The 23,157-nt window shown below is 40.6% G+C and overlaps 1 protein-coding gene across 3 annotated transcripts in view; it reads left to right on the top strand.

Annotated features, from left to right (window-relative positions):
• The window catches only part of PLA2G4B (phospholipase A2 group IVB), a 50,895-nt gene that overhangs the window by 25,998 nt on the left and 1,740 nt on the right, over window positions 1-23,157 (top strand). For all 3 annotated transcript variants that reach the window (XM_032689777.1, XM_032689776.1, XM_032689778.1), the window contains 16 exons: window positions 666-797; window positions 1,980-2,038; window positions 7,387-7,429; window positions 8,688-8,751; window positions 9,214-9,341; window positions 9,464-9,574; window positions 10,697-10,734; window positions 11,628-11,763; window positions 12,737-12,873; window positions 13,129-13,351; window positions 13,958-14,075; window positions 15,142-15,279; window positions 16,425-16,529; window positions 17,165-17,350; window positions 20,326-20,492; window positions 21,043-21,229. In XM_032689777.1, the coding sequence (XP_032545668.1) occupies window positions 666-797; window positions 1,980-2,038; window positions 7,387-7,429; window positions 8,688-8,751; window positions 9,214-9,341; window positions 9,464-9,574; window positions 10,697-10,734; window positions 11,628-11,763; window positions 12,737-12,873; window positions 13,129-13,351; window positions 13,958-14,075; window positions 15,142-15,279; window positions 16,425-16,529; window positions 17,165-17,350; window positions 20,326-20,492; window positions 21,043-21,229 (1,972 nt within the window). The remainder of the gene's footprint in view (window positions 1-665; window positions 798-1,979; window positions 2,039-7,386; window positions 7,430-8,687; window positions 8,752-9,213; window positions 9,342-9,463; window positions 9,575-10,696; window positions 10,735-11,627; window positions 11,764-12,736; window positions 12,874-13,128; window positions 13,352-13,957; window positions 14,076-15,141; window positions 15,280-16,424; window positions 16,530-17,164; window positions 17,351-20,325; window positions 20,493-21,042; window positions 21,230-23,157) is intronic.

A 23,157-nucleotide genomic window follows, 5' to 3' on the forward strand; every position in this document is an offset into this window, starting at 1 on the left:
AAATTTCACCATTTTGAATATCTGGGAGTCCTCAGTTGACACCCTGTTGATCAACTGTGCTAAATAACTTAAGAAAATGCTTGTGTATCAGTGTGGTTTGCACAGAACAGTAGACATAAGCAGTAGTGTTCCCCTCAGCTAGTTACAGACATTGGTGATGTAAATGCCTATATCTAAGCTAGTCCAGATTCCCTTTGTTGTCACCTGAGTGAAATAAGCACTGTTGTAGCAACTTCTTCTGTGCTGTTTTGAATGGCTAATTTAGAAAGAGCTCTCTCTCCACTGGTTCTAAGGGAAGACTAGAGAAGTTGCTGTGTTGTAGACAACGAATTTAATCCTATTCTAAACTGTGTAATTGAGAGAACTTGGGGGATGAAGAAAATAAGTGCGTTCTTTGGGTGGGTTATCAGTTTGGTGCAGAGCACTGACATCTTTTCTGTCATGGGAGAGTGGGAGCTCTCTCTTATAAGTAGTTGGTTTCTGTTTGATAGGTTTCCCAATATTTGGTTTAATAATATTCCACATTAGCAAACTCCTGAAGGAAAGCACGTTTCTTTATTTTTACCAGTGTGCTGTTGAAGCAACTGCAAAAATTTAAACCATTTTTTTGTTTATGCATAACAGAAGCTCCATAAGTGTTCTTATTTATTTTTTTCTACTACTAGAACATTTTAGAATTGGCAGTGTGTGATGAAGATCCTCTCACCAAAGATGACGTGCAGTTCACAGTTCTTTTTAATGTGGCTAGAGTCAGACCTGGGGAGACAATCCGTGAGACATTTGCCTTGAAATCGGAGGTAAGAGATGAAAATACAGGGAGTGACTGACAAGACTGTATTGTCCACGTCGGCTTCCATTTTGAGTTTGGATCTTCATAAACAGACAACCTTATATCATTACTGATACCTCATCAAAACAGATGTAATTTTGCTGGATTTTTGTGACTTCAATAATCTCTTTTTACAAATTCAGAAAATGAAACAGCTTCTCTCTCATGCTCTGTGGTGGCAAAATATTTTATCAGGAATAACCTGTAAATAATAATTTTTATCTTTTATAATCCAAATAAATAACTTCCTTACCTTTCAGCTTTATTCCACTTTTGCCACGCTTAGGGGACATTTCCTCTTAACCGGCAACTTATTTATTAAAAATATAAAGACAATTCTCTCATCACTTGAATTAAATGATGCTTTCAGGCTTCTGTTGGTGTTCATGCTGTGTTTCCTTCTAGGTGATTCAGATTTCTCTAGCACATAGTAAAGGAATGTCTGTTCTGCTAACATCTTTGGTATTTTATAAAGGAACCCATGAGAGAGAGTTGTCCAGGAAACAAAGGTGGGATAGGTCTGTGACAACTCCTGAGCTTGTCTGAGCTGTAGCTGAGGTATTGCTACATGCTCATTGCAGGAAGGAGACAGTCCATAAGAACAGCTACTTCCCAAATGCTGAAAGCTGTTAACGTGGATTTTCCTTGTGACCCTGCCAGCTGGTGCCATGCACCTCTCAGCCAGTGGGTGAGTCACTGGGAAGTGCAATGATTCAATAACCTCCTCAGTCACTTGTCTAAGTCATCTCTTCTGGATTCAGTGTAAACGTGATTTAAATGGTTTGTGTATGGAAATGTCTCTGGCCTTAGTCTGACTTGTTGCTGGGCTTCAATGCCTTTCTTCCATGCACACTATCTTGCAGAAAGCCATTATATTTCCTGTTCAGTCAAGCTTTCCCTCTCCGATGGTATCTTTGGAAATGTGTATTGTTCTACATATCACACAATGGGAGAGTATTAATCTTACATGCCATTCACAAGTCTGTGGTTTCCATTGCAATCTCAGCTTTGGAAAGACATAACGCAGAGCTTTTTTTGGTATCATAAGCAGGAGAGATATCAGCCATAGAAGTGCTTTTTAGGTGTGTCTATGCTGCTAAATTCTTACAACCTCCAATAAAGTATACTTTTTTTACTGTTTTCTTTTTAGACAGAGAGGTGCGCTAAGAAATGGGAAAGTTTGGAAGTGGAATTCTGGATGGAAAGAATGTGAGTAAAATTCCAAAGCTAGAAGGTAATGATCTGCCAGGGAGTAATAATATCTCAGAGAAAGAGAAACTTCTTCCAGCTCTTCATCCCAACAGTGAACCTATATACAGTTTCAAACTTTTTTTTTTAACTTAACTTCTCTAGCTAGTTCCACCTTTCTGGGTCTTTAATACAAATCTTAAACTTCTGTTCAACATGTACATCCAGATCCTAGAAATGGTATAAAATGGGCACAATGTGGTAACTTTTACACAAGATGCATGCAAAATGTAACATAGGTGTTCTTCAAATTGTTAATATTAATTGAACAATGCATAGAACACTGTGGAGTTTCTCAAAGACCATAAAACTTGTCTTGTATGATTATACATAGAGCTTTGTAGACAGTATTAGAAAAGTTACCCATTAGGTGATAGCTTAGTCAAACTGAAAAAAATACAATCAACAAGTAATAAAATTAAGACCATCCCTCTCAAAGTGGTAATCAGCATTGTCTGGAGGAGAGCAAGTCACAGTAAGATAAACTTTATCTGTCTTTTAAAAGCTATCACAAGTTTGGTTGAAGAAAACCTGCTTAACTGCACATTCTGGCATATTTGAGCTTAGCATTAGCAAAAAGAGAAGAATGTAACCCAGTCAAAACTGGCTAATTGCATGATCAGAAAAAGGAGCTATAAATAAGGCTTCTTATTCTTAAACGTGAAGAAAGGAGGAAAGTTCCTCCTTCTTCTCAAAATTTGACAGGTAGGACGGGTACCTTCTATAACAGATATAAGGCTCTGGAACTAGGACGCCAGACAACTGATGAGGTTCTTTTGGGTAGCGGGGCCTCCTAAAACAACACAACCTGTAACAGGCATCAAGACACCTCCTCTGTTAACAGGAAGAGTAGTTGTAACATGAGACTCCCTTTTAAGGGGAACAGAGGGCCCAGTATTCAGACCGGACCCAACTCACAGGGAAGTCTGCTGTCTCCTGGGCGTTCAGGTAAAGCACATTACTAGAAAACTGTCCAGTCTAGTAAGGCTCTCTGATTACTATATGATATTGGTCGTTCAAACTGGCAATGAGGAAATAATAAAGAGAAGTCCTAGAGCAATCAAAAGAGATTTCAGGGCCCTGGGACAATTGGTAGAGGGATCAGGAGCACGGGTAGTAATTTCCTCGATCCTTCCAGTAACAGGGAATAATGCTGATAAGAATAGGCAGATTTGTCAGGTCAGTGAGTAGCTCCAAGGTTGGTGTAATTGGAAAACTTTTGGGTTTTTCGACCATGGGATGATCTGTTTAATACCTGGTCTGCTGAAACCTGACGGGATGCACCTATCTCAGAGGGGAAAAAGAGTTTTAGCGCAGGAGCTAGCAGGCTTTGTTGACAGAGCTTTAAACCAGCTCGGTAAGGGGAAAGGGACAAAACTAGGCTCACCAGTGATGAGCGATGGGATGGTGTGCCAAAACTTGAGAAAACCCTACTGGGGTCCCTCAGTCTGCCTCAGGAGGTGTTGACTATAATGTACCACACCTGAATTGTTTCCACACCAATGCACGCAGCATGAGGAACAAACAATAGGTGTTCAAAACTTTGGCCCAGTCCCAGAGATTTGACATCATTGGCATAAGTGAAACCTGATGGGATGAGACCTGTGACAGGAGTGCCCTGTTGCACAGTTACAGGCTCTTCAGGAGGGATAGGCATGGCAGAAGAGGTGGAGGGGTAGCTCTGTATATAAGGGTTAGAATGTATGGAGCTCATAGTTGGCAATGACACAGTTGAGAGCCTCTGGATAAGAATCAAGGGGCAAACCATTATGGGACTCTGCTACAGACCTCCCAGCCAGGATGGCGACGCTGACAAATTCTTCTTTGAGGAACTCAGGGACACTTCCAAGTCAACTACCCTTGTCCTTATGGGGGACTTCAGCTTGCCAGAAATCAACGGGGAGCATCACACAGCTGGTACAACACTGGCCAGAAGATTTCTGAAACACCTGGATGAAACTTCATGGAACAGGTCCTAAGGGGGCTGACTCGGAAAGATGCTCTCCTTGATCTTCTGCTTGTCAACAGACTGGATCTTGTGAGGGAAGTGGAGATTGGTGGCCGTCTTGGCCACAGCGACCACAAAGCAATTGAGTTTAAAATCTTTGTTGACAGGAGGAAAAGCGCCAGCAAAACTTCAACTCGGGTCATGAGGAGAGCAGACTTTGGGCTGCTCAGGGAGTTAGTAAATAAGGTCCCCCAGGTTTTTGCAGGTGCTGGGGTCCATCAGTGCTGGTCACTTTTCAAACACCACCTCTTAGGGGCACAGGAGCAGCAATTCGCAAGTGTCGGAAATCAAGCAGGCAAGGCAGAAGGCTGGCTGAACAGGAATCTTCTCTCTTCAAAATAAGCAAAAAAGTAAGATGTATGTCCAGGGGAAGCAAGGTCAAGTGACGTGGAAGAATTCAGAGATGCTTCTTGCCACTGTAGGGAGAAAATTGTGTGACCAAAACTCTACTGAAGTTGAAGGTGGTCAGAACTGCGAGGGACAATAAAAAGTTTTTTCAAATATGTTAATGGCAATAGGCAGTATAGAAATGTCATCTGCCTGTTACAGAATGAGGATGGTCACCTCACAAACAGAGACAGAGACATGGCAGAGGTGTTTAATGCTTTCTTTGCCTCTGTTTTCAACACGGATGACAGACCAAGGAGATCCCAGTGCCCTGAGCTGGAGGGCTGTGACTGTGAGAATGATCAACTCCCAGTTGACCCTGAAATTGTGTGGGACCTGCTGCTCCAACTGGATCCTTACAAATCTATGTGGCCTGGTGGGATTCATCTCAGAATCCTCAAAGAACCTGATGTCATTGCAAAACCTCTCTTGATGATTTTCGAACTGTCTTGGGAATCCAGAGAAGTCCCAGATGACTGTAAGCTGGTGAACGTTGTTCTGGTTTTCAAGAAGAGCAAGAAGGACTAACCTGGAAACTACAAGCCTGTCAGTCTCACTTCAATGCCTGGTAAAGTTATGGAGAAGATTATTCTGGGAAGTATTGAAAAACACCTGAAAGACAACTCTGTCATTGGTCACAGCCAGCACGGCTTCATGAGAGGAAAGTCCTGCTTATCAAACCTTGTTTCCTTTTATGACAAGGTAACCCACCTAGCTGATCAAGGGAAGCCAGTGGATGTAACCTTTTTGGATTTCAGAAGGCTTTTGATACTGTCTCTCACAGGATCCTTCTGGACAAAATGTCCATCCCACAGCTGGATAAACACATCATGCAATGGGTGAGCAATTGGCTCACAGGTTGAGCACAGAGGGTAGTAGTGAATGGGGTGACATCAGACTGGTGACCTGTCACTAGTGGAGTTCTGTGGGACTCCATCTTGGGCCCTCTGCTCTTCAAGATCTTCATAAATGACTTGGACACAGGACTGGAAGGGATACTAAGCAAGTTAGCATATGATACAAAACTGGGAGGAGCTGCTGACTTCCTCCAAGACAGGGAGACCCTGCAGAGAGACCTCAACAAATTGATCAACCATATGAAGGGGAAGTGCTGGATTCTGCACCTGCAATGGGGCAACTCCAGATGTTTGTACAGACTGGGTAATGAGATGCTGGAAAGCAGTGCCATGGAAAGGGACCTGGGGGTCTTGGTCAAAGACAAGTTGAATCTGAGTCAGCAGTGCCCTGGCAGCCAGGAGGGACAACCGTGTCCTGGGGGGCATCAGGTAAAGCATCGCCGGCCAGTCAAGGGAGGGGATTGTCCCACTCTGCTCTGCACTGGTGTGGCCTCACCTTGAATATTGTGTCCAGTTTTGGGTGCCACAATGTAAGAAGGATACAAAGCTCTTAGAGAGTGTCTGAAGGGAGGCAACAAAATGGTGAAGGACCTTGAGGGGAAGCCGTATGAGAAGCAGCTGAGGTGACTTGGTCTGTTCATCCTGAAGAAGAGGAGACTGAAGGGAGACCTCATTGCAGTCCACAACTTCCTTGTGAGGGGAAGAGGAGGGGCAGGCACTGATCTCTTCTCTCTGGTGGCCAGTGACAGAACCCGAGGGAATGGCAGAAGTTATGTCAGGGGAGGTTTGGGTTGGATATTCGAGAAAGGTTCTTCACCCAGAGGGTGGTTGGGCACCGGAACGGGCTCGCCAGGGAAGTGGTCACAGCACTAAGGCTGCCAAAGTTCAAGAAGTGTTTGGATGATACTCCTGGACACATGGTATGACTCTTGGAGATGGTCCTGTGCAAGGCTAAGGGTTGGACTCAGTGATCCTTGTGAGTCCCTTCCAACTCAGCATATTCACTGATTCTGTGAAAATCACTGGTGTTCTTGGTTAATTTCTCCCATAGTGAAACTCAGGAAAATGTATTTAATTTATCTATGAGAGATACCTTAAGAGAGTTCTAATCATCTCCTGCAAATATGGAAGCAGTCACAGCTACATATATAAGTTCAGAGTGAGACACAGTGCTTGGGAACTAGACTAGAAATAAGACGAACACCTTTCACCATTCAAGTTATAAGGCATGTGGGGGATTCTCTGTTCTTGGAAGTCAAACCTAGCTATTTACATTTAAAGACATTTTACAGCTGAAATAGAATTTTTAAGGCTGAAAGTGGTGTTTGGTAATATACCCTGGACTTTGCACAAAGTCAAAGATTGCATGCTACATAACTTTAATGGTCCTTTCAGATATATGAAAACACTTACGAATGTATGTAACATAGGAGTGTTGGAATATTGGCCTTAATGAAAGATGCTGTTCTTAGACTCTATAGGTTACTCATATTATTAAATAACCACATCCATTCAGTGACAGACCTAGGTCTTACAAGGTAAATATCTGGGACAAAGATTTTTATTGCTTACCTCTGTGTTTTGCAGTCATACATATAGCACAGTGGGAGCTAATTCTTGTTTGCCATTCATTTGTGATCAGCCATAAATTATAATCTGGAACCGTCAGAAATGTCTTCTCTAATAAGTATTTTCAGAACAGATTAATAGTAGTCTTTGCTTTCCCCAAGTCATATGGTCATTTGTTAATAGCAGGACATGATCCCACACAGATCAGTATGTCTTTGTTCTGCTGTATCTTAGCATATAGTTTTAAGCAGTGTTATTTTTATGGGCTTTCCTCTCCTTCTTCTTGTTTGGCTACTATATTTTGGTTCATGTGCTTAGCAGGTGACTGTGTATTTTGCCTTTTAGAAAACAAATTGTGCTAAAATAACTATATTCACTTTTAAGTAGGAAAGGTCATAGCAATGCTATTTTAAAAGACAAAAACAGCAACCCAGATACTCAAATGGCTTTCATATGTTTGTTTTTGTAATTTGATTATGTCTTTTCAGCCCTGGCCCTCCAGAGCGCCTCATTACCAATGATGTCCTAGTGGTAAGGTTCACATATGTATTTATCTTGGAGTGACTTCTCCTTCATTTTGATTCTCTCCTCTTTCCTGTATTCTTCTTCTCCTTCATTCTGATGTATTCTCCTTGGAATATATCTGTAATTTTATAGAGAGAACAGAAACTACCATGATAGAGAAGAGCACGGTGTGCATTATAAAGTGAAAGATGTGGGACAGTTCCCGTTTGTTACAGCTTAACTGTTGCCCTCTCCATGCAAAAACAGAAGCCGTGTTTCTTGAAGTCCTCAGATATTACAGATGTCAATATGTTGTGAAGCTGTTGTTTGCTAATGTCACAGAACCCTATATTTGTTGGTGTTTAAAGTGAAAACGGCTTGCGTTTCACATAATACAATATGGCACTTGGCAGGAAAAATAAAGGTTCTAAAAGGGATGAGTCTGTAGAAGACAGTAGTAAGTATTCAATGTGCTTATGACTGGAAGGATATGTAATGTAACACCTTTTTGGGAAATGAGTTTTTTAATGAAGAGTTGTTTTAGTTGTTGAAACATAGAGCTCTGTTTCGGTATTAGTCAGCATGTGGTACATTACCTATCTCCTTGGGCTGACCCTGCAGCTAAGGAGTACAAAGCACTTCATGCCAACCACTCCAAGCCTGCTCATGGTTTCCAGATGCTAGCCCTTAGTACCCCTGAGGTAAAGCAATGCGTATTCTGTTGTTTCCCCCTCATTTTCTGTGTGAGGCATAAGAGCTGTAATGATTGACATGCATTGTTCCTGAGATGACTTGAAAAACTGTCCTCGCATGAGTCATTAAAGGTGAACTGGATTGACTCAGGTGGAGAGTAGGGTGAAATAAATCCATGATTTCCCTACATCAGGGTCAGTAAGAAGATGCCATGTAGATTAATCACTACCAGAATACACAGAAACTCATCATCAGATGTTTTCCTCTACCCTTCCTAATAATTATTAGATATATATGTAGCTGTTTGGGCAATGGTGTGTTGTACAGAGTTTCCTGATTTTGGGATAACTTGAATGGGTTAACCATCTCTGACAAAACACCACTGTATGGACAATCTGAAACAGTGCAACTGGGCTACTGTCCTGGGATAATGAGCTCCGAATTTACTCTTGTGCAACTTGATTGCTCCCAGCACTGTGACTAGTTCCGTTTGCTTTATATTATAGGTAGTGGTTTTCTGCATGATGCTTCATTATTTGCTGCAGAAGTGGCATTTGCTATCTTCACCCTTTTCTACTCCTGTCTTTTACAGTCCCGTGAGGTTTGCTGCTTGGAAGTGCAAGTGGACATTAATGAAAGCAGGAAGTATTTGAAAGGTATGACAATTTCTCTGTGAGCTGAGGACATGACCAGATCAACCCTATCATAGTCATTTAGATCCAGAGACAACTAAGAATGTTCTAAATCATATATATATATATATATATATATATATATATAAAATAATGATATCTGTTCTAAATAATAAAATGTAATGCAGCGAAAGTCCCTGAAGTACCTTCAGTTGTAATGCTGATCTCTGTCTTTTTCTTGAAGCTATCAAGTTTGGATACAGTAAACTTTGCTGGTGGAAGTGTGAGAGGGTGCTGGATCTGGGAACACTCCAAGCTATAGGGTAAAGGCAGGAGTACCAGTTCCTGTGCTGTAGGAGACTTGCCAGTGTGGCAGCTTACAGAGAAGCTACCATAGAAAATTACTCCAGCAGAAAGTTTGTCAACTTTGTTAGCTATTTTGCCTGAACAGCAGTATTATTCTTTAAACAAACTTGTTTTTGCTAGAGGGTAAAAATCTCGTGCTTAGCGTGCCTGCCTCTCATGAGGGAACACAGAAGACTGCAGAGGACACAGATACTTTCTACTTCCATTGCTTGAAGGCTTGGGAGCCAATTCTAAAAGTCAGGCTGCAGGTAATGGGCATTATATGCTACTACTGTTTATACTGCTTGCTTATTTACAGTGTCACCAAAATAGCAAAGAACTGGATTGTTTGTATTCTGTAAATACAACCCATGTTTTTTGTTTTGTATAGAAAGTTTCTGATAAGGAAGATGACAACAGCAATTTAAGTGACACCTTAACAGTACCACTGAAATATCTCCCTGTTGGACATAGAGTGAAAGTAACTCTCCCTGTAAGACATGTAAGTGTTTCAAAATTTATATGATCTTTAGGAGAGAAGAATAGAATAACCCTCAGTATTTAACACCATAATATTGAAAAAAAATAATTTAGTAAATCTGAGTGGAAATTTTGGGCAAATACAGGTTTTCTATGAAAAAGGTTAGTTTTCTCAAAGAAATATGAATTTTTTGTCTATAAAATCAGTAATTGGGAATTCATCCTGGCCAGTTTGAAATGTATTTCAGACCAATCTCTGCTGTACTTTTACAGTTAAAGGAGAATTTTTGATATCCTTAGCAAGGTTTTGGGATGCCCTACTGCTCTTTATCAAGCCTCGGTGGCTACTAGAGTTTATATACCTAAATTTTAGATGCCTAAAGTTAGACGCATTGGATCATGCCCTCAGAAAACAATGCTACCATGTTCTTCTAAGTGTACAGTCATGATGGTAACTGGTGCAGAGATACAACTCTAAGTTGCTTTAAAAGCAGCAGTAATGCTGCCATGTGGCCAGATGAATCTGTTAACAATAGCCAGACATCCTTTTCCACACTGTGCAGCAAAAGAGAAGCAAAAATAGGAGGAGAAGAATTTCCCTGAATTTTCAGCAGCCTTTCCTGTAACAAGAAGGGAGAATGAATGTTTTGCCACTAGTGATTCCCCACCTCTCTTTTTGGACTATCTTTTACCTCTAGCTTTTTGAAAGGATGAGATGACTTGTATTTCCTCTTTTATCACTTCTATCACTGTCTTTATCTGGCTGCTTTTCTTCATCCTCAGGGATGTTTCAGTGTAAGTTTTACTGTGTGGCAGTGAATGCAACCAGTGCATTTGGGTGCAGAGGGTGGCAATGTGATACTGCTGCTGGGTTAGGATGGTTCATGGAGGTATGTTCACACTGAGGAAGAAATCCTGTTTCACAGCATATTTATCTAACCACTTTGACCCCTCCTTCTTCTTTTACTTCTCTCTACAATATGCTTGGTGTTGCTTTCCACTTCTTTCTTGCTACAGTTTTTTTTTTTTTAAAGTATGCAGGGTGTTAGTGGTGGGATATTCCAGGAGACACTGAAAATTTGGATTTCAAAGCTTTTCTTTTTCCCACTCATTCACACCCCTGCTCTTATTTCTTTGTTTACAGAATGTGCCACTGCATCTGTACCTCCAGCTTAATGATTGGTAAGAGGAATGTTTTATTTTTCTCTAAAGGTTTTATTGCTCTTTGAACTGTGAAATCTAGAACAGAGTATCTTTTATTTAGATACAAGGAATGCACAAGACTAGAGGCAAAATATAACAAAACTCACCATTAAAGAGTCACCACAATAGATCAAAGTTAGATGTCCTTGGGGCAAAGGAGTCATACTAAGATGCAGAAGAAATTATGAGTTTCAAACAGTGAGGAACTTAGTCACTGAGTGTCCTTTGCATCAAAGAACCAAAGACTGAGATTGAAGGCTTCTTCAAAAAGGACACAGGAAGAAGACAGAGGGAAAAGGAAATTTGAAATAAGCAAAACATCCAGAGTCCATACATTACTCAAACCACACAGGTACTCTTAAGAAAATAAACTTGTGGTTCTGGTGATACAGTAGAAAGAAGTATAAGCTAGGAAAGACAAAATGTTACATTGTAAAGTAATGAGTCAGACAACAAACAAAAATTATTTTAATATCTTTATCATCACATTGTTTGTGTGTTAGAAATGCCCATGAAAGACCTTCTTAGGTTCAAGACACCCTTTGCTCAGAAATGATTTGAAGCAGAAATAGAAAAGACTCAATTAACAAAGCTACTGAAAGACACAAAGCCACTGAAAGACATAAAGCCTTTCTCTTTTCATATTTGCTATCCTTAGCTGACAGTAAACCTTACACTGAAACATCAGACAGTAAAGACACCACATAGAAGCAAACCAGTTGATTTCCTTGAAACTGGAAGATGCATTTCTGTTTAAATGTGAACAAGGAATTGTGATTTTTTATGATATTTAGTAGACTGAAGTTGCTGAAAATAAATCCATATGCATTTTAAACACCAATCCTGTGCCTCTGGGTTTATTTATATTTCAGCACAGAAAAACTAGATGTGCGCTTCGGGTATGATCTGTGCCAAGAAGAGCAAGAGTTCTTGCAAAAAAGGAAAAGAGTGGTTGCTGGTGCCCTGAAAAGGGTTCTTCGTCTGAAAAGAGATCTACATGGATGTGAGGTCTGTGAATTGAAATCCAAGCATGGTGTGTGGGTCTATTGATTTGGATTAGCACAAGTCCCCACAAAATTTCTAGATTTTGCCTGTTGATAACCTAACCATAGATTTGATTGGCAGCAGAACAGAAGTTCTCAGTGTGACATACCCCCTACTCATGTAAAATTTCAGCTCAGCTGTTCATGCCTCCATTCTTTTCAATGGGCCAAATTCCCAAGGACATAATATACCACACTTCAAAGCCAGAGTTTCAATGCTGCAATGCTGTGGGTCAGCAAGATATAGGATATTGTGTTAGATACAGCCTAGCCAGACAACTCAAACAAATAGGAAAACAGGAGTATTGGAAATTCACCTCACATAGATATTTATTAAATTATTGTAATGTCCCTTCTTTAGGCTTACCTGGTTTTTTTTTTTCATTTTCAGAACACTTCTCACAAAAGGTCAAAATTGTTTGGGGTGAAGAAAGAACATTTTATAACAAGCTGAAGTATTTTAGTTGCCAAGATCCAGGGTGAATTTTTTAGGGAAAATTTTTTTTCTTGTTGAAATTATATTTGTTGAAGGAAAAAAATGCTGTCAAAAGAATCATTTTGGGTTTTTTGAATTCTGCTAAGTTCAAAAAACTTCCTTATCGATTCTTAATTGCATTTACTGCAATTTTTTGTTATTTTTAATAAAATCATATCATTATCTATTAATAATCATTGCAATTCCAATTATAAAGAGCAAGGGTAGGAAGGAGAGTTAAAATCATTGTATATTGAAACTCATCCAAGCTTTGGGATTAAGAAAACCCACCGAGTATCTGGAGGTTAATTTAAAGAAGGTACTGGTAAAGACGAGCTAAATGTTGATTTAATTTCATTGTCCTCCAATGAAGTCTGCTGAGGAAATCCTATGAGCTGTAAATAGACTTTTCCAAGTACACAAGGGAGTAGCTTTGTGAGGATAATACTTATATTTTGAACAGGTCCCAGTAATAGCTGTTATGGCAACAGGCGGAGGTCTCAGAGCAATGTCAGCAATGTTCGGCCACCTCTTAGCTCTTCAGAAGCTAAATCTGTTGGACTGTGTTACCTATCTCACCGGGGCTTCTGGCTCAACATGGTGAGTATAGAAAATGAGGTTTGATTGGGAATGACTGTGACTATGTTTCCACACAGTGAGAGAGATGCATCTCTTTTAAAGACTTACATTGTTAACACGTGAATTGCCTGGTGAAGCTCTTACTGTTGGTTCTCAATTATAACTTCAGTTTAGGCTTACCGATTCTCTTTGTTGATTAAAGTGATTGTGTAAATATAGCAATTTTCCAAAATCATCTAAATAAATGGTTGATTTTCTTACATTTCTGCTGCTTAGGACCCTAGCAGACCTGTATGAGCATGCTGACTGGTCACAGAAGTCTCTAGAGGAGCCACTTAAGGCAGTAAAAGAAAAAGTGACGAAATGCAAACTCAATCTTATGTCTATAGACCATCTGAAGTATTACCACAAGGAACTCACTGAAAGGGCAAAAGCAGGACATGTGTCATCTTTTACAACTCTGTGGTCACTTGTTCAGGAAATGTTCTTACATGAACGGGTATGTACATGGTCCTGCCTAACAACTGAGAAACATCCACTCATTTTCTTTAGAGCTTTACTCTTTGAGAGCATGATGTAATGTGTGTAACAAATTCAAAGAGACTGAGACATCCCAGTGTGATTTGTAAACTATGACAAAGGATCTCGGAGCCAGGATTTCCCAGAGCAGATAATGGTTTGAAGGTGCCTCTGTACTAGGGTACCCAAAAGCTAGGAAATTCAGGAGGGAAACTTTCAGAAAGAGCTGAGAAATTCCTGCGCAAACCATCCTGAAAAGTCAGATCTTTTAAAATCTGTTTATAATTTGACACTTAAGAGCTGGAGTAATCTGTCCTCATGTGAACATTAATCTCAGCCTTAGTAAAGATCTGTGGGATGCAGACATCAAGGCACTTAGATATTCTAATGAAGAAGCCAACAGGTATCAAAAAGACAACCAAGAAGGAAAGCTCAGGAACATGAAGGAAAAGGTCTCGTATTAAAATGTGACTCATAGATTCCTCTGTGTTGTAAAATGTCTGTTATCAATCCGTATGCGGGTAAATTGTGTCAGTGTTATGCTTTTCCAGAGGTTTACTGTGATTTTTTTTTTCTCATTGATTAGCCAAGAAAGTACAAACTCACAGACCAGCGCAGGGCATTGGAGCATGGACAAAACCCATTGCCTTTCTATGCAGTCCTCAATGTGAAAGATGAGAAGTGTGGTACTTTCAAATTTAGAGGTAAGTGTTCCTAGAGTTTCTTCTGATTCTGGGTATGGACTAAAGAGAATTTGGAGGGAAGGGGTGTGTGTGTGTGTGTGTGTGTGTGTAGAAAAAAAGGGGAATACATCTGTTACTTGCCCTGATTCAGTAGTCATCTCTTAATAAAATGTTTGTCTTTTTTGCAAACTACTGGGTTAGAAAGGGCAGATCTGCTGGGTAACATCTTCAGCCATAAACAGGACACTTCTGAAATTCTGGGGTGAAATCCTACAGACATTGTGTAGAAGTAAAAGTCCTACTACAGACACCGTGAGTGAGTGTGGGCAAATCATCTGATCTTTTTCTGCCTCAGTTCCACACCTATAAAATGGCTTTGATGCTTCCTTAGCTTGTAGAGGTGGTGGGAAACGTAATTGTCACTTCCCTAAATACTACACTGATAAAGGTATGAAAATGGAGTGGAGTATGATGCTGTGATATGACACCCTTTAAATGGACACAGACCACATTAAAGAAAGGGTATTAAAATGAGAAGATTCTGGAAGAAAAAAGCAATTATTGCTTATATTAGATTAGGTTTATAGCTACTGTTCTACTGCAATGCCTGTACAGGACAGCTTGAGTCAGGAAACTGCATGGCCATGCCCACACTGTGATACTTTCTAGTTTTATGCTGATGTGTCTTTAGGCTGCTTTGTTATATCATGTCGACTGGCAGGTTTGGGTTAGCTTTCATGCCAGTTATTCCTTGCAGTTTAAATCGCACTTGCATGTTGTACAGTTGATGCTCTTGATTTAGAGAGGCAAGTGGGATTCCAGACTCTTTATATAGAAATAGATATTTAAGCTTTTGAACCTAATGTTAGACTTTTTTCTGAGGTGAAAAGGCTAGATCCTTTTGTATGCAAATCTCTCAGTTTGTTTGGAGGTCTATGGTACAGCTTGAATTAAAAAGCTGCGAATAGTACTGCGCTGCTGAGACAAGCAAGATCCATGGAGCTTGTGGATAGTTTTATCCACAGAGGAAGGTTTTGTTTTCTTGGTTCTGTTACAGTAAACATGCCATGTGTCAATTCTTTTGTAGAGTGGGCAGATTTCTCTCCTTATGAGGTAGCCATACCAAAATATGGAGTCTCCATTCCTTCAGAATATTTTGACAGCAAGTTCTTCATGGGAAGGCGAGTGAAGAAACTACCAGAGTCTCGGATCTGCTATCTGGAAGGTGACCTAACAGTGCAATACAGTTAATCATGATATTAGCTAACCACTGGCCTGTGTACAACACTCCTTGCCAGCAAATCTGCTCTAGTCTTGATTCAGTGTACACTTCTGCTCTTTGTAAAGCTTCTTTCCTTCTGTCCTCTCTTTAAGCTGGGCAGATTTGGGAAAGTTGCAGCATGGTTCCCCATACATTTTCTAAACCAAACAAGATAGTGGAAAAGGCAAGTTGAGGAAATAATAAGCCTTCCTTCCCTGAGCAGTCATCAACTCTTCAACTTCATAAACTATATTTCTAGAGAATGCATTACTGCAGTAGAATTGGAGGGATCTGAAAATAAAATATGTCATCTAAAACAACCCACAAAGGTGAGAGCCACCTGAGCTTTGTGGGTTGAGAATGATGTCACTAATCTTCTTTGCCCATAAGGATGAAGGAAGCCCTTTGAACTTTGAACAGCTACCTTGACTGGCCATTCTGCCAGTAAAGGTAAAGAAAAGGGTAAAAACAGCTAGTCAGGGGAACCCATCTGTCCCAGGCAGATTTTAAACCCTTGCAAGAGTTTTAGTTTTCATACCAAAACCAGGGGTCCAGTGGAGACAAAAAATGTATTTCTCTCACTGTTAAGTCTGCTAGAGGTTGAATTTGTTCCTCATGTAAGTACCTGGCATGGGGCTTAATGACAAAGAATAGTTCTTTCTTTTCCAAAAACAGACTCACATATGGAGCCAATTCTATTTTGACCCTGGACCAGTTGTAGTCCACAGAAACAAAATGTGCCTGAAAGGAAGAAATGGGTTTTAGATCAATTTAAAGAATAAATTGGTTTAAAGAAGGCCCTGATGCTTCACCATGCTTTTAAAGCCTGCTTCTCTCACAGCTACACAGTAAACTAAAATATCATTTGGGTGATAAATACCTCTTGCTACTCTCCACTATGCAGTGAATGGTCTGTATGTAGTTCCCTCTTGAGAAAGAGCAGTGAAGTGCTGACACCATTATTTTTGAACTCTGTGAGATCTACTGCTTAAGCTGTGTTATGACAGGGTCTGTTTACATGGGCCAGTAATATGAGGCATGGATACTTGTAATAGTCAGTGGTTAATATGTGGTAGAGCAGTATTTTCACCATGTGATTTGGCTTGCAGGTCTTTGGACAAACATCTTTACTAGGAATTTGCTGGATGGCTTGTACTGGTCCTCAAATTCAAATGAGTTCTGGGAACGATGGGCCCAAGATATGGTAGATATAGGTAAGAGTTTAAAAATCAGTATTTATTTTTGACCAGACAATACTTTCTATTCAGGAGAAGCTTAAGAAAGGTACACTTGGTGCTGTTTGTGAATAATCTCTCACATTTTCACTCTAAATTGCATGTTGTGTTGCCTCACTGTGGGTCTTCCACAATAATTTTAATCCGTATCAGAATGATCACTATGTGATGTTTTCTTTCTTTTCTTTTTCCCTCCCCTGCCCTTCCCTGCCCTCCCCTGCCCTGCTCTGCCCCTTCCCTTCTTTTCTTTTCCCCATAGCCACACTTCATGCTAGTTACAAATGTTTTTCATTTCAGAATTCCTCCCGGTCTGTTATATGACTGCCCATGACTGCAAATGAGAAGGGTGGCTTTTACTTGTGGGCAAAAGTACAAAGCCAGTATGTCATTTGAAAGAGTAAAAGACAGAAGCTGTGGTTGCTTTATAGAAAACCAAATATCTCTTTGTTTAAATGATGTGGGTCATGTGCACGTGTTTTCCAGCAGCCTGCAAGAACCAGGGAGGAGAGGGACCCACAGAAAGAAAAGAAGGGCAACTAGCCAGTAAATGGGCCTGGCAAAACAGGTTGCTGATTTTTTTTCCCCTGTATTTCATAGTTTCTTCTCTGTTTCAGAAAAACATTCCCCTGAGGATGATATCACTGTCATCGAGCCTCCATCCTGTTTGTCAGGGAAGTTGTATGAAATGTTTCAGGACATTATGACCAAGCGCCCACTACTGGGAAAGTCTCATAACTTCCTGAGAGGCTTAGAATTTCATAAGGATTATATACATCAGAAAAAATTTATTGAATGGAAAGGTAACTGCAACAAAGAGTTAGCTGCATTGTGCAGGTAACATCTCAGATTTTTTTTTTTAAACTTTGGAAAACTCACATTTAGAGATATTGGAAATATGTTGAAGTGGAACTATGTTCACAGTGTCTGTTGCTTTAGGGTAACAGGCTAAAATGAACTAGTCCATGGGCTGCTCTTTCCCTGCTGGAAGATATCTGTAATTTGTGTCAAACCATGCTCTTCTACAAGAAGTTTGTCACTCTGCATAGGTGCAGTAGTCAAAAGATTCATGAAGGGCAGAATCTTTTGAGGTCAAGAAACAAAGGTAACACCAGAAGCATAAAATAGCAGGTTATTATGTGGATCAGATGAAGGAAAGGACTGGTTGCAAGCCTGTGGTTGCCCATATGTCTGGTATTTCTGCCTGATGATTTATCCATCCAGAGACCTCTCTTTAACCCCTCAGAAGCAGAAGTACCAAGATCCTGCTACAGAAATTTGAAATCACATAGGGTTAGGCTGTATGTATTAAACAAACAGAATATGTAGACTTGATGTATAAATGGAATTTTCTATGGTCTGTGCTCTGCAGGAAGGCAAAGTAAACAGTCATAATAGTTTTACCTCAAAATCTATGAAACAATCTGTGAAATGATAGCAAGGTGATGGAGCTGAGGTTTTGTGGATCAGAAACCTTCCTATAATCCCACCACCCTCATTTATTCCATGAACAGGTAGCAGTGTGGGAGGACCCCACATTATCAAGGTTAATCCGACTTCAGCAAGAAAGTATGCGTCCTCTGCCTCCTCTGAGTCTTTCTCTTTGGCAACTTGTGTTTTCTTTCCCCTCTTTTATGCAAGTTACAGTATGTTTTGTCCCTCTCTGCCATTGCTACATGGTTTGCTGACAATGGCAAGGCATGGTGGTGCTTTTTGTGGATTAAGGCAAAGCTCACAGTGTGCTGTCTGCTTTCAAAATGTTCAGTAAGCAAAAAGTCAGTGTCCTGAAAGAGTCTGCTCTTAGAAAGTAAATGAGAGAAGGAGAAAACAAGTAGCATAAGAAGGGTGGGTGAGAGAAGGAGCAAGCAAGTAGCTTAAGAAGGTGGATGAAGGATGAAATTGTCAGTCAGTAAATGTTAAAAAAAAGCTTTCCTTACATTTGCTGATTATCAGTTTTAAAGACAAATGGGTAGAAGCAGATTTCAAGGAGGATTTTGTGGAAGCGAGCATAGGAACACTAAAGACTATCTCAGGATAGACAATCTACAGATGAAGTAAAATAAATGGAAAGCATGAAGTCTGGAGAGGGAAAAGGGAAACTGAAAGTCTGGAGTGGGAAAATTAGCAGATTTTCTATCTTCTTTTGGTTGCCTGCAGAAGTCCAAGCTAAACCTTAGGAGCAAGATGTCAGGTCTGTGAACAGAATTGATAGTCTTGTGGTAGGTGAAGTCTCCAGAATATAGCTTTGTTTTAAAGGCTTCCCTACATCTGAGGTTATCTGACAGATTAAAACAAGACTTTAAATGTCTGATTTTCCTGGTGAGATATTTCAGAACTAATACCGTGGAATTACTGTAATGCATTTACAGTACGGTTCATGCTTTCAAGGGAATTCCTGAGACAGGACTTCTTTGAAGAAAGTCTCTATTTGCATGTGGGATGGAAGAAGAGATTCTCATAAGAAAATGCCTTCTTGTAGTTCACATGTCCAGCCATGAATAAATGCTGCATATTTCCACCTCTGTGATAAGAAAAGGAGGGTAATGTAATTTCAACTAAAAATTTTCACTGAGCCAAAGACAAGTAAAAAGCTCTGTTTCTTTTGTGAGGGACTGCAAGCAAATGTCTCTCATGACAGCAGAATCTGTGAATTCTCAGCAGCCTTGAATGCTAAAATAAGCACATTTTATAAAGACCTGACAGTGAGGAAATGGAAAAATTATGAGTTATTACTTCAAGCTGCCGTGAAACATTCCAGGCTATGGAACAATGTGGAGTTACTCTGAACAGTTTAAATTAACACTACAGAATGAGGCCAAGGAAGCAGAGAGGTTGAATTAATTAAATGCTGCAGTATTTCTGTGATCAACAGTTTCTTAAAATGCCTAAACACAATAATTTAAGGCTCAAGTGTTCTGCTCTGGGCTTTCTACCTCGTTTTGTGAACTTGAGGGACACCCTTAACCCGTTATTTTGATACTTAAAACCATGGCAAAATGTTTTGTGTTTCATGGGACTAGAAGAGTACTAGTGGAACAATAGAGGACTTGCTGTCTACAGGGCAAGTTGGTGAGGTTGCTAGCATAGAAATAAGAGCCTAGCTATCAGAAACTGCCTTTAGATCTCAACTTACCAGTTGGTGTAATCCCCTTTTGGCTCCTTTTGGCATTAATGTGAGGTTTAATTAATTCAAGCAGTATTTTAAGCTGTTGGTAGGGGATACTGTGTGCATGATGTGGTATTTTTTTGCAGATAATTTATATGAGAACACTGAAAACATGTTGAAGTCAGATTTTTCAACCTGGGAGAGGAGCCTAACCCTGAGAATACAAAAGCAAAAAAAGAGCAATGCAAAAATGCAGTGATGTATTGCATTTGTTAGCTGTGTTGCTACACTGTGAAATTGTTTTTGTTGTTTACATTTTTCCCAGTTCTTAGGGGGAAAAAATCTGTTGAAGTCTGTATTCTGTGAAAAATGACTCCCCAGAGCAGCTGTGAGGTCAGTGGAGTCTGTGTATCACCTGTCCTCTTCCTGGCTGCCTCATGGCCTGCCTTTGTGAGTGTGTCTGGGAGAGTGTGGTAACAGGCCAGATGGGCCCAGATGTGCAGTCTAAAGGGCATGCTTCTGAGGCCATGTTTGTGGGCTTGCGTTATGGAGGGAGGTGACCCTGGTCTTGAGGGCAACCAAGAGGCTGCTCTTAACATGTAGCACAGACAGAATTACTCACTCCTCCTTTCCTAACAATGCAGCACTAACTATATTCAAAATGTTTTTCAGACACTGTACTGGACGCTTTCCCTAACAATCTGACACCGCTGCAGAAATATCTTTGTCTGATAGATGTTGGCTATTTCATCAACACCAGTGGTGCAGCACTTTTCAAGCCAGAGAGGAATGTAGATGTCATTATATCCCTTGATTATGGTTTGGGGAATGTGTTCAAGGTGAGAAGATTAACTTACTCTGTTCTTTGCAATTCTGGTAAAACTATTCTTATCTTATTAAAACTTTTAAGTGAGTGGCTCTCTAAATCTTGATCATATATTCAAGACCAAACCAGTCACTGTATCTTGGAGGAGGAAAGAAACTTACTTCAAGAACAGAACTATAGAAACTGTTAGGCTCTTTTCTCTATAGTGAATTATACACTATAGAGAATAATGTACACTTCCTAGGATCCTCAGGGAATTGCAGTAACAATTGTTTGCTGGAGACATGCCCTTGATCTCTCCTGGTCTGTCATGACAAATTCTAAATGTGGTTTTGGATCATTCTCTTGAGCTTGTAGAAAGCGTTATAAACTGATAAGAGGCATCATCTGACTTGTGGTAAATGGTGGCCAAAAGCAGGGTTGTACTGCAGCTGCTTTGGACTACACATTCATTTCAGAGTGATTCTAGGGAATGAGTTAAGATGCCATAGCATTTCTAGGATACATGAGTAAACCTGATTCTTGGCTTAGAGCTTTAACTCCGTGACATTCTGTGTCCACAGCAATTAGAGATGACGTACAAATATTGCAAGATACAAAATATCCCGTTCCCCAAAGTGGAGCTAAGTGAGGAAGAAAAGAAGAACCCAAAGGAATGTTATGTCTTTTCGGATGCTGAGGACCCCAGAGCACCCATAGTAATCCATTTTCCCCTGGTGAATGACACGTTTAAGGAATTCAAGGAGCCAGGTAAATTCACTGGACTGTGCTCTACCCCTGGTATGTTTCCACTGATGACAGGCAGAAGAACAACCTCTGTACACCTGCTGGTCATTCTCCACTTGCAAAGTATGGAGGACACAATCCCAGGCAACTCAGTGCCACACTGTGTTGGAAAGCATTGCCAAGAGTGGGTGGGTCTTCAGTTTTGTGAAAAACAAAACAAAACAAAACAAAAATAACCCAGCCCCTGGAAAGCATCTGAATGTTTAATGAATGCAAGAGAAGGCAAAATGCCAAGCTTGCTGCAGTGCTCCGCCAGTGCACTCGCAGGCTGCAGCTGCATGGCCAGCTGGACATGGGGCCTCCTCTCTGTGGCCCTGTTGCTGTGGTTGGAAGAGAGGACCATGAACCACTTGTAGTGGTCACTTACTTGCACCCAGCTCAGGAGCAGGGGGAATGGCTGCCTGCAGAGGGGGCATGTGGTGCTCTGTCTGGCCCAGTGATTAATGCAAGTAGTGCAGAATTGCTGGAGGCAGAAAGGCAAAATTCCAAAATTCTATTGTGTTTATGAGTAGGACCACAGCAGAATGGGTGTCTCTGAGGCAGCATTTGGAGAAGGGTAGGAACAGCAGCAAAACATTTTAAGTAAAGGTCCTTTTCTGCTCTGCTATTCACCAATGCTCAGCAGTAAGAGCTAACCAAGAAAACCACATTTAGAAACTCTATGGATGAAAAGAGGAAATACCCTGTAGGCTTGTTCAGTGGAGGTTGGAGATGGTCCAGATGGCAATGTGTGGTGAGATCTGGTCATTGAGCAGTGGCTGGCAGGTAAAGAAGGTGAGGTTTTTGGAATCTCTCTGAATGAAAGATAGATGAGATGATGCAGAGCAAAGCAGCTGCTGCAGCTTCTCAGTGCTCCAGGCCCAAATTGGTGAGCTATGACACTCGCATGTCTCTAGCAGTTGGTGATTCATCCATCAAGCTGACAACCAGCAACTGATGTGGGTAGTTGGGGGAGGAAGATCCTTGGCAACCTGGTTTTGTGGATTTCAATTTTAACAGTGGAGCTTTTTGTTTCTAGGTGGATGAGAGACACCTTGTGGAATGTGGGTACTTTTTTCTTGTTTTTAACTATTTAAATTCCAAAGACACTCAATTTGTGAAGTGCCCATTTACAATGCAAGTATTATAGACTGTGCTTTTGTGTGCTTGAGGCAGATGCAGCTTTATATGGATGTGGGTAACAGATAATATCTCTCTGAATATTGGGAGGCTCAATGAAGCAACACTGGATATTTTAATACAACCACTTTTAGTGACACCTTGTGCCCAAGACCTTGATATCACACTGCCCTGAAACCACTAGGTTAGACTAAAACCTGCTATTTCTCAAGCAAAATTCATGTCAGTTCATGAGCTTCTGGTTGACATCATAAGGAATATCTCAGCAGTCTTTGTAGTCCTGGTGACAGTCCTCTCACGTTACATTTGTGTTTTGGGTATATTTGGTTCAGACTGCAAGGAGATAGGCAAAAAAAACCAGCAAAGAAATGTAGCTAAATTTTTGTAGAAACATAAATATGAGACTGGTGAAGTCCCTGGTGCAAAAATATTGGCCTAACAGGGATTATGGATGTTGCCAATTCCAAGAGGCTGAGTTAAGGCCAAGCTGGAGTTTGCTAAGAGTCTGATGTGGGGTCCTCTGGTCCATCTGTACCTACGCACTCTGCAAAAGGCAGTGCTATGTGGTTAGCATCACAAGGCCTCCTTGTATGTACTCACTCTAGCTGGCAAATGTGCACTTGTCACCTGACACTGTTAACTGAGGGATGATCATGGATTTTGAAAGGTCCAGGTGTGTGTCTTGTCTGAGAGTCAGACTTACAGGGTTTGGGAAAGGATTTGGACCTAGGGGCACACTGCCAGGAATAACTGTCTGCAGGGGCAGGATAAGG

This window comes from Chiroxiphia lanceolata, chromosome 6 (assembly GCF_009829145.1).
Source record: "Chiroxiphia lanceolata isolate bChiLan1 chromosome 6, bChiLan1.pri, whole genome shotgun sequence".
Taxonomy (NCBI): domain Eukaryota; kingdom Metazoa; phylum Chordata; class Aves; order Passeriformes; family Pipridae; genus Chiroxiphia; species Chiroxiphia lanceolata.